This window comes from Zeus faber (assembly GCF_960531495.2).
Source record: "Zeus faber genome assembly, chromosome: 13".
NCBI lineage: Eukaryota > Metazoa > Chordata > Actinopteri > Zeiformes > Zeidae > Zeus > Zeus faber.
The window spans coordinates 7,907,085-7,923,633 of record NC_137198.1 but is presented as its reverse complement, the minus strand read 5'-3'; the positions used below and the strand labels follow the sequence as shown (position 1 = coordinate 7,923,633).

The 16,549-nt window shown below is 47.7% G+C and overlaps 1 protein-coding gene across 1 annotated transcript in view; it reads left to right on the top strand.

Annotated features, from left to right (window-relative positions):
* tnika (TRAF2 and NCK interacting kinase a) overlaps positions 1 to 16,549 on the top strand; it is a 112,728-nt gene that overhangs the window by 66,811 nt on the left and 29,368 nt on the right. The window contains exons 6-14 of the mRNA XM_080012732.1: positions 4,006 to 4,096; positions 5,017 to 5,147; positions 6,333 to 6,387; positions 7,721 to 7,799; positions 8,001 to 8,176; positions 11,592 to 11,658; positions 11,829 to 12,027; positions 14,714 to 14,830; positions 16,327 to 16,413. Of these exons, the coding sequence (XP_079868858.1) occupies positions 4,006 to 4,096; positions 5,017 to 5,147; positions 6,333 to 6,387; positions 7,721 to 7,799; positions 8,001 to 8,176; positions 11,592 to 11,658; positions 11,829 to 12,027; positions 14,714 to 14,830; positions 16,327 to 16,413 (1,002 nt within the window). The remainder of the gene's footprint in view (positions 1 to 4,005; positions 4,097 to 5,016; positions 5,148 to 6,332; positions 6,388 to 7,720; positions 7,800 to 8,000; positions 8,177 to 11,591; positions 11,659 to 11,828; positions 12,028 to 14,713; positions 14,831 to 16,326; positions 16,414 to 16,549) is intronic.

Sequence of the window (16,549 nt, the reverse complement as noted above, 5' to 3'; positions counted from 1 at the left end):
TATCACGTCACACGTCAAATATGTTAAAATATCCGATGTAATAACTTCAAATATCAAAATATCACGTGTCATACATCAAATAGCTTCAAATAGCTTCAAATATCACGCGTTATACCATCCAATATGTTCAAATATCACATGTCATACCATCAAATACCAATATTATACTGTGTATTAAATCAATATAATGTCAACATATAATATATTATTGGATTTCTCAAAATGTCATAGTAAATATCAAAATGTTGTGCCAATATCAAAATACAACATGACATACATTTTCTGGCAACACAAGTGTGTTAGTACACCACATTTCATATACAAGGCCATGTGACATGTGGCCCTATGTATTAACCCTGTTGAGCACCTATATTTTGTCTGCGTACTCCACCTATTAATAGTTATAAAGTCAGTTATGATAATACAGTTAATTATACTAAATACAGTTTATACTGTTATATACAGTATTCAGCTATAATAAATACAGTATAATACAGTTATATAGTAATCTTGTAGCGTGTGCTGTGCGATCAGAACTCAGCTGTTCTGTGATAGTGATCACCTGTTGCTGTCCTCTTCTGATATGAAGGAATGTCATGAATCATATCACTTTGAATCCATCTCACGCCGCCACCTCATATCTCTGCTGTGTGTGTGTGTGTGTGTGTGTGTGTGTGTGTGTGTGTGCGTGTGTGTGTGCGTGTGTGTGCGCGTGCGCCTGTGCCTGCGCTCAGGGCTTTGAGCTCGAACAGAAAACACTATCACTGCATCTCGTCAATTACACGCCGCGCCGCGCCGAACCAAAGGCCAAAATGATTTCCTGTCATCCTGCTTTATTATTCTGCTGTACCTCCATCTCTTCCTTCCTCTGGTCCAACCTCTCGTTTTAGCTCCATCTCCCTCCACCCACCCCTCCCTCCCTCCCGTCTGCATCTGCTTCTGTCTCTATCAGACTTTGGTGCGCCACGACTGAGGTGGCGCTGGGGGGGGGGGGCGACGGTAAATGACGCAACAAATGAAACCGATTTCCTCTGGTGCCGTTGCTGCCGAAAGAACAGAGATGGAGAAGTCCGACCATGAGCAAAATGTCTCTGTCTGTTTTTTCGAGAACAAACGGATTTCACATGAGCGCTTTGGTGGGCTGTGGTCGCATCACGTGAACTCGGGCCCACGTGCTCACAGAAAGTTACAGGAGGTCGACGCAGGAAAACGCGGAACCAAACGAGCCGAAAAAAAACACCCGTCTCGGTCGACGCCCCGCCCACCTGGCAGGTTTGGGCCCAGCGGCTCGCAGGCTCGGGGACTCGTCGTTTGCAGCAGTAGGATTCACGTTCTCCGTCAGTAGAAGTCTTTGGAAGCCCGTCAGGAGACAGCCCATGATGATGATGATGATGATGATGATGATGCCGCTGTTGACTTTTCTGACGGAGCGTTTTGTTTCTCCGGGCGGTGTTTACTTTTACACCGTTGTTTTGGCACGCCGGCTACGTTGCGGTGGCGCGTCTCCAACCCGCTCCGGTGGGATGTTGAGGATCAGAACTGTATCACATGAACTAGATGTGACGTAGCGTGCTTTCCGGTAGAGGTGTGGAAATTTTCGCCATTTGAAGATGCGTCGCCGTGCGGCCGTGGACGACTCTGCATCGTTGCCGCGATGGAACATAGTCGGCAGATTGGAAATATAGTTTGAGGGGGAAAAAAACAAAACAAAAAAAAACCCGGACCCTACCATTAATTTCTAATTAACAGATTTTATTGTGATAAACAGCCCACACAAAATCGAATTATTTCCCATCATGTTCCGGGAAGCTCCGCCGACGAGGGAGATCAGGCGCTGGACCGGCCAATCGGAAGCCGGGCTGCAGGAGGTGCCGAGTGACGTGGACCGGGCCGCGTGGCGCTCCGCCCCCGACGACGTCAGCGAGTTCACGGGAGCGGTGACCAACTCCAGCGCTGAGCCAGCGGAAGATGTGGCTCCCATGGTTACGGCGCGATACCGGGGGGGTTGACAAATCCGTCCAGGACGCAGTGAACGCTCGCGCCGCGTCAGGGAAGCTGGACGGTTACAAAGCGGCGGAGGAGGGCCTGCGAACGAGGCAAGGCGTGGGTACGGGGAGAGTGAGAGCGGCGTCTCAGCCCCAGCTGTCTGACGCCGGACACAGGCGGAAGGGATCGCGGACCGTTAGGGAGCCACAGCCGCAGAGCTGCCACCACGGTGAACGCCGACGCCCTCGCATCGGCCCCCCTGGTTGGCACCAACAGAATCGGACATGTTCCCAGGACCTGTGCCGACCTGTTCGCCATCGTATTCAACCGCTCCCTGGCGCGGGCCTTGGCGCCCATATAGAAAGGTGCGATCCTGAACGGTGCTTTGGAACCGTTGCCAGGTGAATCGTAATGGACTGGTGAGGCCGGTGACGAGTCACAAACCTTCAAGGACCGTTATGCCTCACATTCATGATGAGGCATTCATGTATGAGCCTCAGCGGGAGCGGTACGGGGGTTCGGCGCCTTGCTCAAGGACGATTTGACACGCTACCAGGAGGAACGAACCAGAGACCTTCCAATTACAAGACGACTCGCCAGGGCTGTGACGATGGCCGCGTCACGCCATTCACACAAATAAAAAGCTAAATCAGGTTACTGTCCACTGGGGGCGGGGTCTCATTTAGTGAACCACAATGTACGGAAAACAGAGAAGAAATCGGGGGATTTTTGTCTTTTTTCCAAACTTAAGTTGAAAATTTAAAACTCAAAAATATGGATATGCAAATGGTATCTCATCTTGGAACCTCACCCGCAAAGTTCCGTTTCAAATCTGGCTTCTGACAGAAAAACCAGACGATTCAACCAATGGCCGTGTTTCACCGTGTAGACTGAGGCGCCCCTCCGCCAGGGATGTAACCGCTTGAAATTTCACGGTACCACCAAAGTACCGCGCTATACGGTATTTCTTAATATTAAAAAAGAAAACCACATGGCACCGCCCCTGACGCGGCGCAGCACGGTAAAGGCGCCGGGCGGGAGCTTTTAAAATTCACAGGAGACGCAAAATAAGGAGGGTTCACTGCTGCCGGGCCTCAGGTACGGCTTCATCGGGAAGCTCTTCGGGTCCTGGAAGAGCCATAAATGTACCTCAGCGTATTGATTCTCTGTCCTACGACCACACACCTTAGCCCTCGCCTGGCCGTGTCACATCAAACGCACGCACACACACACACACACACACACACACACACACACACACACGTGCACGCAGTGGGACGAACACATTTTCTTTTTTTATTTCTGTGCTTTTGTCACTTCCTTCCCTCGCCTTCTTCCTCATTCGGTGTCTTGCTTTGTGTCTTTCTTACGTAACCACCACGCCAAACACGAAACCTGAGCGATGGAGTCACTCTGTCATTGCCGAAAGCAAGAACCACCACATTGCCCGTGTGTATCTACATTCTTCTCTTCCAAAAAATAATCACAATCAGGCGCAAAAGGAATGTGTACGGCATGATGTCAGATTGAGGATGAAGTGTGAAACATCTAGAGGGCACCAAACAAAATAGAAATTACAATTTAATGCTGTTATTCTAAAATACAATTGGATAGTGTATTTCAATTCCACTAATTTAGCATTATTACTTTACTTAATAGAATTGGATGTGATCGAATAATTATTTTTCTAAATCTCTTTTATATCTGTATCTCCATGAGGAAGGACATCATTTCCAGGCTCTTTTTTCCATTGTTTTTTTACATAGGAGGAAAAAACAAGTAATTAAAATAAGAAAATATGTCAAAAATATGGCGATAAAATAAACTTAAAAAGAAGCTGTTTTGAATGTAAATCTGGGATTTATTGTGTAATCCCTCCCAACGCAGACAAGCTTACGGGTTTCCGCTTTGAAACACGAGATGTTTCTTTGACAGCGGCGCCCTGTCAGATGGTCCAACATGGCCGCCTGCGTGGCTGGTTATCCATCTTCTCCATGTTCTCCGTCTGTCTCTGTGCAGGGTCTGACTCATCTCCACCAGCACAAGGTCATCCACCGAGACATCAAGGGACAGAACGTGCTGCTGACGGAGAACGCAGAGGTCAAACTGGGTCAGTGCTCCGTCCCACCACACCCCACTGGGGGGGTTATTTTCCTGTACTTGTGAGGACCGGTCTCATAATTGACTATTTTTTGGGTTAGAAGTGCCCCAGAAACATGGATTCTCACTTACCAGGTGTATTTACTCGGTCCTCACTTTAATGCCTGTGTGCGTGTGCGTGTGCGTGTGTGTGTGTGTGTGTGTGTGTGTGTGTGTGTGTGTCAGAGTTTCCGTCAGGAAAAAGTTGGTGCCAGTCCACGTGTCCTGGAAGATTTCAGTTTCCCGGACAAACGGGGGATATTCCAGTTAAATATTATGTGTTTATTGAGCCTAAAAACAGTTGATAGGCAGGTTATATAAAGAATGACATCATCAAGGCATGGGGAGAATATTCAAAATAATAAGTCCTCTCAGCTCACGCAGTTTAAGAAATAATTAAATATTACCAATATTACGACTTAAATAAAATAATTTCCATTCGTGAACAATCAGTAACAAGTGCAGCTGCTTTAATAAATATTTCACGAAAATAACATTTTGATTAAAATCGAAAACAAAATATATATGGCAAGTAGGTCTAATTAGATGTATGTGTCCCTGTTGTCAAGGATACATCATCTTTTAATTATTTTCACCGGGCATTATGACTGAATGAGATTTTAACGGATGTCGGACTTTCGACAGATTTTTCTGGTCAAAAACCGGTAATTACTGCATAACGGAAACTTGGGTGTGTGTCTGACTATACAGTACTTGTGAGAACCGGAATTCAGTGAAACACACACACACACAAGCACTCCAACATGCACGCGTTCAATGAAGTTCAGAACGTAGTGTGTTGTGTTCTCAGACTGTGTGTCTGTGTGTCTGTGTGTGTGTGTGTGTGTGTGTGTGTGTGTGTGTGTGTGTGTGTGTGTGTGTGCGTTGCAGTGGACTTTGGCGTGTCGGCCCAGCTGGACCGCACAGTGGGGAGGAGGAACACCTTCATCGGGACGCCATATTGGATGGCCCCCGAGGTGATCGCCTGTGACGAGAACCCGGAAGCCACCTACGATTTTAAGGTACAAACGGTACCTCGGCGACGGAGGGGGTCCTCCGAAATCGCCGTCTCCTCCTTATCTTTTGGAGTTTTCACAGTGATCACGATCGTAGTGCCTGGCTGAGTTTTATCTACGCTACAATCCAGGGTGGACTCTGTGCCACGGTTACTCCTACAGGTGCTGAGGCATGTTTTGTTGCCATTCCTGGTCTTGCTGCTGCTGTCCTCTCGTCTGCTCTGTGTGTTGGAGTTTCACTGCAGGCGGGGCTCAGGTGGCTCCTCCTTACACACACACACACACACACGCACACACATCGTGAACCAGGTGTTCATATCGTGTTACTCGAGCCTGAGACTCCATTTTATTTACTGTTTTGGTTGTGTGGTTTTATTTGATTTATGTTATATTTATTTAGGATATTGAAATATTTTTTTCACATTAGAATATCTGAATATTCTTAAGAATTAAAAGTTCATTGCTATTTGAAAGGGTGTACTTGCATTATTATGCCATTATATTGTCATTATATCAGCGGCAAAAAATGGTCTTAAAATGAAAAAAATATATATTTCTGGGACAATGTATCGTAGTTATCGTGACAGGCCTAGGTGTAGTTATACATTTAATCACTGCTCTCAAGTCCCGGAGGTCTCTCCATCGAGTGAATGCCCGTCTGAGGTTCACTCTGGTGTTACCCCTGTTTCTATCACTCTCCCTCTTCGCCTTCTTTGCCTCCTCCGTCAACGTGGTTCTATTTCTCTTGCCGGATAGAGTTTCCACTGCCACTGCGGTTGTTCCACCGTCCTCCATTCTCCACAAATGGTTGCGCATTGGGGGACGCACTTCCTGTGACGCGCTGCCGTCAATCGATTGTTTCCCCGGGGGTCCGTATTGCATGGTGATATCGAGGCCTATATGCAACCAGTCTAAACGCTGATGGTGTGGTTATTCTATAGCCATGACACTGTGCAATCAACATTAACTTCATAATGATAAGTAAATGCAAAAAGGTTGTCAATGCCCCTTTAATGTATTTATTTTTAATTATGTGAAAGGAATGGAACTATTTTCAGTTTTGTATTCAAAGAGCGTGCTTTGCTTGCTTAAGCAATATTTTTTGTTGGTTCAATGTTTCTGTAAACATGCAAAATGTATCCGTCTCCCTCTCAGTATTTATGCTCTGCCTCCCTGTTTGTGTCATTGCAGAGTGATTTGTGGTCGCTGGGTATCACAGCAATCGAGATGGCCGAGGGAGCTCCACGTATGTTCTCACACACACACACACACACACACACACACACACACACACACACACACACACACACACACACACACACACACACACACACACACACACACACACAATATACACATGCATGCACTTGTGCACGCATAAAACTGCACAACTCCTCTGCACGTCATCATCATCATCATCACATTAATTACTGTCTCCATAATCGGGGTGGGGTTTTATAGACTATACTAATGCAGAACTGTCCACTTTAAGCAGAATTTGGGCGCCGGCCATCAGCGATCAAGTTCCACATTAAAGCTTAAAATGACCAAACAGGCTACATCTTTACACCCAACAGAATTACATGTTATACAGCACTGATTCCCAGCCTGGGGTGCAGGACCCCCAAAGTAGGTCGCCAGAGATCGCGCTGGAGGGGTGGGGGGTTAACATCCCAATATTAAAACTAAGTGTGTTCATTCCATGACTATACTGTAGGTTCTTATAATATAGTGTCATGGAGGTATGGAGTAGGGCATGTCATGGAGTCATGCATGTCATGGAGTCATGGAGGTATGGAGTAGGGCATGTCATGCACGTCATGGAGTCATGGAGGTATGGAGTAGGGCACGTCATGGAGTCATGGAGGTATGGAGTAGGGCATGTCATGCACGTATGGAGTAGGGCATGTCATGCACGTCATGGAGTCATGGAGGTATGGAGTAGGGCACGTCATGGAGTCATGGAGGTATGGTGTAGGGTATATGCCCTACACCATACTCTCAGTACTATGAACATATAACCAATTTCAATTTTGGGCTCTTAGATTAAAACCTTGATTCATGGGGTCTCTGAGGTGGGAACCCTTTATATTAAGCATTTGTGCGGCTGTATTTAAAGTCACACTTAGGCCCTACCTTCATAGTCAGACACCTTCACCATCTCTGAGTGAATTAAGAGTGCACTCTTTAAAATTGTTTGTTTGCAATGGCTGCGCTTACCTTTCTCTGTTTATGAGTGGATTGAAATTCACTTTAGTCAATCTTGCAGTCTCATTAAAGAGCTAATGTTCAGATAATGATAAAACAAAAGTGTGTGTGTGTGTGTGTGTGTGTGTGTGTGTGTGTGTGTGTGTGTGTGTGTGTGTGTGTGTGTGTGTGTGTGTGTGTGTGTGTGTGTGTGTGTGTGTGTGTGTGTGTGTGTGTGTGTTACAAATACACTGCTATTGGTATCGACACCGTGTATTGATCGGATGAGGTCCGCTCAAGCTGCCCTTGATAAACGGACATGTTGGTGTCTAGGAGTTAGTTTGGGTGTCTTCCCACCGCTGTTTGGTTCTCACACCTGTCTGTCTCTGCAGCGCTGTGCGACATGCACCCAATGAGAGCCCTTTTCCTCATTCCACGAAACCCTGCCCCCAGACTCAAATCGAAAAAATGGTGAGTGCTTTTTTTGGGGGTTTTTTTTTTCTCTGATCTTGTCAGTCTAAATTGGTCGTTTTTACATGATTCCAAAGACCCAGGGTCCATGAAATATAATATATATATAAATAATTATATTATTTATATAAATATAAATAATATGCGTCCTTGTTCAATGTGCAAAATTTCCCGTTCGGCATTCTTTGTCTCCAAAAACAGGTCCAAAAAGTTCCAGTCGTTCATTGAGAGCTGTTTGGTGAAGAGCCACGACCAGAGGCCCAGCACCGAGCAGCTCCTCAAGCATCCCTTCATCAGAGACCTGCCCAACGAGAGGCAGGTCCGCATCCAGCTCAAGGACCACATCGACCGCACCAAGAAGAAGAGAGGAGAGAAGGGTAAGAACAGACAAACACGGAAAAGATGGAACAGCAGAAGTCCACCAAACGCGTGCGGGTTTTTTGGTTTTTTTTCCAACTGCGCACGGCTACGCAGCCTTTTTCATAGAAACACGAGATGAAACTACAGAGAAATGTTTTCGTAAAGAGTGCAATCAATTCAAATGTGTTTTACATTTATGAGTCCACATCGCACCAGAGACCTAGAGCTGCTGTTTTGCTTATTGATCAAGACCCGTTTTAAATACAGACAACAAACACGCTGTATGTGTATGTGTGTGTGTGTGTGTGTGTGTGTGTGTGGTTCAAATTCATTGTTTTGATGTTCATAAGTTCAAGTGATTGGAGGGGAGGTGTCCAGGATTGTGTGGAAGGAGAGGGAGCGTCTAAAGCCTGTAATAAAATGGGACACGGCATCCCAGGCTGTTATTTTCCAACTGGACCCCTCAACCCCGGAGTAGTTGTAGCCTCGCGGCAGGCAATAAATGCGCCTTCGGCTCCACGGAGGTTCCATCTGCGTCCGCCTTTATGGTGTCTGGTCGACCCAAGCCGAGCGCCACAGTATTATCAAACTGTGTGTTAAAAAAAGATTTAAATCGCTGTTGTTTTCAACATCTACGCGTCTGGAGCACTGCACCATGCAGCCGGTGAAGCCGGGGAGAGTGCCACGCCCGTACGCTACACCAACACGTCCAGTGGCCTTCTACAGTAAGGGGAAGTAGGGAGACATAAGGAGAGGTACACGACCGTAGAGAGACACAAGGAGGCATGAAAGATGTACCCGAGACGTATAGAAATGTAAGGAGCGATAATGAAACATCAGCCCTGAGGGGGACATCAGAAGATGTAAGGAGACGTAAAGAGATGAATGGAGACGTAAGGAGATGTAGAAGGAACTGTGAGAAGACATATGAGGTCAAAAGGTCAAAAAGGTCAAAACGCCAGGTCTTGTGGGGTGTTCCCGGTATGTAGTGGCTAGTACCCACCAAAAGTGGTCCAAGGAAGGACAACCGGTGAACCGGCGACAGGGTCATGGGCGCCCATGGGCTCATTGATGCGTGTGGGGAGTGAGAAAATTTGATGGTGCTATGATAGAAAGGTGTCAGAACACACAGTGCATCACAGCTTGCTGCGTATGGGGCTGTGTCGCTGCAGACCGGTCAGAGTGTCCATGCTGACCCCTGTCCACCACTCCCAGCTCCTACGATGGGCACATTTCGCTTTGTTCCACATCATGTGGATGGGCGGGGTTAGGGTCTGATACCATGGAGCGTCTGTGAGACGCTCCATCGGGTGCTGGAACAACAAGCTTCGAGCAACAAGCCACACAACTTCCAGGACTTAAAGGATCTGCTGCTAACGTTTTGGTGGCAGGACACCTTCAGAGGTCTTGTGGAGTCCACGCCTCCACGGGTCACAGCTGTTTTGGCGGCACCAGGTGGAGCTACAGAATATTAATGGTGGTTTTAATGTTGTGGCTGGTGGGTGTATGAGGCATTTGAAGAGATAAGCAGGCATAAGACGATTGGACATTCGGAGAGATAAGGAGACATGCAGAGATGAGGAGACATAAGGAGAGATAAGGAGACATATGGAGGAGATAGGAAAGAAGCCTAACGGGGTCGCGGCGAGGTGTTAGAAATTCCTCTCTGCTCCGTACGTGTTGCCAACGGGGGCAAAGGAAACCCTAACGTTGTTGGTCTACAGTTGGGCAGCGACCCAAGGTTTGATTCTCAGTGGAGGAAATACATTTGTACACAGAGATGGTTGTGGTTGCGTTGGAGGTGGTTGTGTTTGGGTTCAAGTGCGAGTGAGGAAGAGGCTCCACCTCTGCTCGTGCGACTTGTTCCGATAGAAGCTTTAGCTGTGACTGTGGAGGAGACAAGATGTACGCACTGTGATTTGTTTTGAACAAAAAGGCCTCGTCAATGATGTGATGTCGTCTAGGCGCTAGGTTGGAGATGGTTATGTTTAGATGTTAGGCTGGAGGCTGGGTCAGGATAAGGTGAGGGTCAGAGGGTCAGAGGCCAAGGGTTAGATCTCGACCTGTGCTCGGGCGTGCTGTTTGGTGTTGGTTGATTGATTCTGTCTGAACTAAGACCGTCAGCTGGCTAGCGGAAACACACACACACACACACACACACACACACACACACACACACACACACACACACACACACACACACACACACACACACACACACACACACACACACACACACACACACACACACACAAAAGCATTCAACGACGGCGAGTGTTTTCCGTGGCCGTGGATGAGAAATGCAGAGTAGATGAAGAGGGAACGGTATATGGAAGCACAGAATCAAATCCTCTTCCAGACCGTGGAAGAGGATCTGATTGGGGGGGGGGGGAGCAGCGAGGTGGTATTTTAAAACGCTTTCTGAATACTCCCTAGAAGTTTCCTAGAACTCATTTCCACCCTGCATCACACACACACACACACACACACACACACACACACACACACACACACACACACACACACACACACACACACACACACACACACACACACACACAGAGGAGTAAGACAGCGAGAACCATTATATATCACCAAACATCACACCTTGGGGACTGAACAGCCTTCATCATGATGAGGATGATGATGAGTTGACGCTATAGATGCTTCCGTTCTCTAGCTGTCATTTTGTCACACTCAGATGATGGTGTGTGTCTGTGTCTGTGTGTGTGTGTGTGTGTGTGTGTGCGTCTGTGCGTGTGTGTGTGTTTTGCAGCTTTCTGCTCTCGCTGTCTGGGGGGAAAAAAAAAAAAAAAAAAAGCTGATGCAAAATGTTCTCACCGGCTCTACGCAAACAAAACGGGGACCGGAGCGTATAAGCGAGATCTGAGGTTGTTGCGGCCACTAGACTTGAAGGGTTGTGCGAGCGTTCGCTTTTCACTGCTTCAAACCACAGATAGACTATAATATATGGGAAGGGATTTAAACCCGCACCAACCCTGGAATTTAAATCAGTTAAATGGCTTTCGGCTGAAGTTGAGATAAGCTGCACTGATGTGGAGGTATTCGTGGACAAACATGTTGGGCCGTACATTTCCAAGGATCAACGTCTCCGCCTCCTCCACTCACACAACCTGTTCAGGTGGATGAAGTGATACCTTTGGGTTGTTGAGAAATTTGTTTGTCGCCAACTATTTTCTCTAAAGGTAATTGGACGATTCCCAGGAGCTTTGTTTTTTTTAGTTGGCTCTCTCGGGTTGCTGCGGTCAGGCCTGACGGGCTTGTGCTCCCGCCTGCGGTGGAACACCGTATCACACCTTCCGTGCCGGAAGGCGCCGGGAGAGAATTTGCGGCGGCGCGGGCACCACCGCTTGCCGTGCGTTCATACGCATTTCTCTCATTTTGCTCCGCTTGTCTTTTTCTCTCGAGCAGACGAGACAGAATATGAGTACAGCGGAAGCGAAGAGGAGGATGAAGAAAGAGACACGGGAGAGCCAAGGTACGCAAACTTGAAAATGTTTCTGCATGTAGCATACGGACACACACACACACACACACACACACGCACGCGTGCATATAATCCACACCTCCGCCCGAAAACTCTTGCCCTGATGTTGACGTGTCATCTTCCCCTGATTGTCCATCCCATCGCTGTCGGCCGCCTCGCAGCTCCATCATCAACATCCCCGGGGAGTCCACGCTGAGGCGGGACTTCCTGCGCCTGCAGCTGGCCAACAAGGAGCGCTCGGAGGCGCTGCGGCGGCAGCAGCTGGAGCAGCAGCAGAACGAGGAGCACAAGCGCCTCCTGCTGGCCGAGAGGCAGAAACGCATCGAGGAGCAGAAGGAGCAGCGGCGGCGGCTGGAGGAGGTGAGCGTGCGGGGATGTCTCACGGCTGCGGCCAGACGATGTGCCTCCACGCACGGCGACGCCGTGGTACCGTGACCGCCTGCACTGCCGTGGTTACGTCAGACTCAACCCTGTTAGCTGCTCTCCTGCGCGCACACGGCGTGAATTCCAGAACGTTGTCCACTGTAATTCACGACACAGGGATGCAGATACGGGGGCCAAGCCGCCCCAGAATAATTCATGGAGTAGCGATTTGTCAGCCGAAGGAAAAAACTATAAATAAGAAATATCCAAAAGGAATTTTCAGAAATTAGAGGTGGAAGGGTCTTCCGATCCGTTTTCCTTCCTGAACCTCATTGTCGAGGGGGTGTGGTGTGCGGCGCCGATGACCACGGCTGTCGGGACTAAACTACGACGCGGTGAAACGGAGTTAAATATTTCAAGATGTATGAGACACGATAAACACTTTTTTTTTTTTTTTTAAACACATGCTTGTTATCCGGGAGCAGGTGGCGCCGACTCCTAATCCAGGACCCGGAGCTCTCTGGCACCGCGCGTGCGGCTGTAGAATCCCCGGGCAGAATCGTGAAATCCACCAACGGCAGATTTATGTAATGCCGCGGCGGCCGCTCCATGTCAAATAAACAGCAAAACAAGGCAGCCCTCCTCGGTGTTTATCAAGCGGGTTGTTCGATTCCTCCTCGTCCTCGTCAGCCTCGCTGGCCGTACGCGGCGCTCCAGTGGTTCCAGCCTCACAGGGGCGGTGGTCCTGGCGTGTTCGGGGTGTTCTACTGATCGTTTTTACCGTCGCGTCCACACTGCCCTACCTCATTGCGTTGGTTAGCACGTCCCCATGTACCGGTGCCAGATTGCCAGACGGAAGCGTTGGGCCGGATATTGGTCGAAAATGTCCTGAAACTCAGAGAACTTTTACCTTTAGTGGTTCTCGTGCAAATCTGACTCCTTCGCTCGGGCTGCAAGGAGTATTGGTTTGTACGTACAGAATCCTTTCATGTTTACAGTATATGGGTTGTGATTTGAGAAGGAGGAGGAAAAGATCGGCGCACACACACACGCACACTGACGCACACACACCGACACATAATGTTTGGGTTCCAGAGCTCGGGCCTACAACGGGAAACCTTTAGCCTGTAATCTGTGCGCTCTTTCTCTCTCTCTCTCTCTCTCTCTCTCCCTCTCTCTCTCTCTCTCTCTCTCTCTCTCTCTCTCTCTCTCTCTCTCTCTCTTTCTCTCTCTCTCTCTCTCTCTCTCTCTCTCTCTCTCTCTCGTTGGGTGGCCCACCGGAGTCGGCTGCCAAACACACGGCTCAACACCGGGACTCGCCTCAACCAGTGTGACTGTGGGTGTAGATTTGGACGACTGTGGATATTTGTCTTGGATATTCTGTTGATTCTGATTCAGACACACCTGTGTGTATTATTCTTGCAAATGACTGTTGCCCCATTGATTCAAGATTCAAGATTCAAGATTTTTATTTGTCACATACATATACATACTTCCATACATATATGCAGTGAAATGTAATGCAACGCACCCGGTGATAGCACACAATAAGTCCTAGGAAAAAGTACAAAAATAAAATAAAAAGTAGAAAATTCCTTTCTAATAGACCGACTAACTGACTCCTAAAACGTAATACAGTAAGTGGAATACTTATAGAATAAGATAAAAAATATATAGAATAAAATACAATAAAAAATAAATTGAAATAAAATGGAATAGGTTGAAGGAATATGCCTATGTATATACAGATATGTGCATTTAAAGTGGCATGTGAATTAAAGTGGCATGTGAATGTGAATAGTGTGAGGTAGTGTTTGGGATAATACAGCACAGTATACAACAGTACGGCGCAGCAATACGGCATCACGAACAACCCTGAACAGTGATACAGTATGCGGTACAGTATGCTACATACAGTACAGTAGGTAGTGGAGCCTAGTGCATGGCTCAGTTAGGACCCCTGGTGAGGTCAGCGTTGACAGTTCTGATGGCTTGAGGGAAGAAACTCCGTCTCAGTCTCTCTGTTCTCGCTGCGTGACTGCGGAGGCGCTTGCCTGACCGCAGCAGCTGAAACAGTCCGTTGTTGGGGTGATGAGGATCCTTCATGATCCTACGGGCTCTGCTACTACCCGGGCAACCTCATTTGGGCTATTTGTCAACAAGCTTCTGCGGTCTACTTGCCCCGTGTTCAACCACTTTTTATATGTTCAAAAAGGACAAAGGATGGACAAAGTACACTCTGTTTTGAGAGTCAAAAGGGGAGAATCTTGCATCCTCCAACACTTTCTGACAGTTTGATAACCAAACTACCCAAACTACACAGAAAAACACATGAGATGTAACCCCAAAAATACATTTCTGTTAATTAACATGTTTTCCCCTCTTGATATCACATTCCTCATATTGAAATGTGGGTGCTTATTATTGGTCAGTCATAGAATTATAAAAACTCTGCAACCGTTTTGTCAGTCTTGGCAACCGCTTCTAAAAGTTTGTTTCGGGAGGTGTTTTTGGGCTCTCCCCATTATCTGTCATAATAATGAAGCCTAGAATGAGGTGCGAGGTGATGTGCGTGGGAGCTGGAACTGTGTGTGTGTGTGTGTGTGTGTGCGTGTGTGTGCGTGTGCGCCTGTCTGTGCATGTCAAAAGCGCACACTAAGGTCTGTTGCCGCCGTCCCCGCAGCACCAGCAGCGAGAGCGGGAGCTGAGGAAGCAGCAGGAGAGGGAGCAGAGGAGGAGGTACGAGGAGATGGAGCAGCTGAGGAGGGAGGAGGAGAGAAGGCACGCAGAGAGGGAGCAGGTACAGAGCGCGCGCGCACACACACACACACACACACACACACACACACACACACACACACACACACACAAATGAAGGGCCACACATGTACGCCGTGTACCTGTACTTCCTGTAAGTTTCTCCTCTGTTCTTTTCCGTCTGATCTTCTCTTTTCCCACTGTGCTGCATTCTAACCATCTGTCTGTCTATCTATCTGTCTATCTATCTATCTATCTATCTATCTATCTATCTATCTATCTATCTATCTATCTGTCTGTCTATCTGTCTATCTGTCTATCTGTCTATCTGTCTATCTATCTATCTATCTATCTATCTATCTATCTGTCTATCTATCTATCTATCTATCTATCTATCTATCTATCTATCTATCTATCTATCTATCTATCTATCTATCTATCTATCTATCTATCTATCTGTCTGTCTGTCTGTCTGTCTGTCTGTCTGTCTGTCTGTCTGTCTGTCTGTCTGTCTGTCTGTCTGTCTGTCTGTCTGTCTGTCTGTCTGTCTGTCTGTCTGTCTGTCTGTCTGTCTTTTTGTCCGTCTAATTCTTAACTCAGTCCTTAATACGCCGAGCAGCTCCAAAACGCTGAAACCAAAGTGGACTTTTTTGAAGGGAGCGCTCTTATGACATCGTATGGGGAGCCGATCAATTACGACAAAGGATCGCAGCATCAGTGTCAGCTGTGGTCCGTGGATACAGTGTGCATGTCACCAGACTCCCTTTTTTAATATTGGTACAAAAAACAAAAACGCTTTGAACGTGATTTAAGATTTAAAGCGTTCTGATTTCCAAAATTCTATTAAAAGTAGTACGGTAACCCCGTTTGTGAAATGGCGCCGTGGCAGCCACTGAACTCACCTCAGTCATAAACAGTGTTTCAAAATAAGAGCGCAGCGTTGGAAATTTAAACTCTTTAAATTTACAATGCTGCGCTTTCCAGTTCCAATTCTACACCTGCGGTCCACTCGAAATGGAACCACGACCCGCCTGCTGGACGGGATCCGCCACTTGGGAACCACTGCTCTACACATGAAATAGAACTCTCTCTCTCTCTCTCTCTCTCTCTCTCTCTCTTTCATTCTCATTCCTTCCCCCTCTCCGTCTTTCCGTACTTCTCCCTTGACTGTCTGTTTTTTCGCTGAGATGCCCTGCAATTGTTGTAGAACTATGCTCTCTCTCTCTCTCTCTCTCTCTCTCTCTCTCTCATTTTTTTTTTTCTTGCCCTCCCTCTAGATCTCGTTTCAGATTCCCTTTTTGCCGGCTGGCAGTTTTCCCCAGGAGAACATCTCTTCTCTCTCTCTCTCTCTCTCTCTCCCTCTCGCTTCATCTCTCTCTCTCTCTCCCTCTCCAGCGGTGTCGGGTTGTTGTGAACAAAAAAAGCCCCCCCCCCCCCCTTCTCTCTCACTCTCTCCTGCTTAGAATCTGTTTGATCTCACCTTTTCGTTCTTTCTCTCTCTCTCTCTCTCTCTCCCGCCGCCCGCTGCGTGTCGTTCAGGAGTATATCCGTAGACAACTGGAGGAGGAGCAGAGGCAGTTAGAGATCCTCCAGCAGCAGCTGCTACAGGAGCAGGCTTTACTGCTGGTAACCACCAGGGGGGCGCTCTGCCACTCCCCAGCCCCACCTCCGTGTGCTCTGTGACCGCTGACCCCCGACTGCCCCTCCACCTTGCATGTGTCCCAGGGGTGACTTGGCAAGACGGAAGGGAAATAAAGAGAAT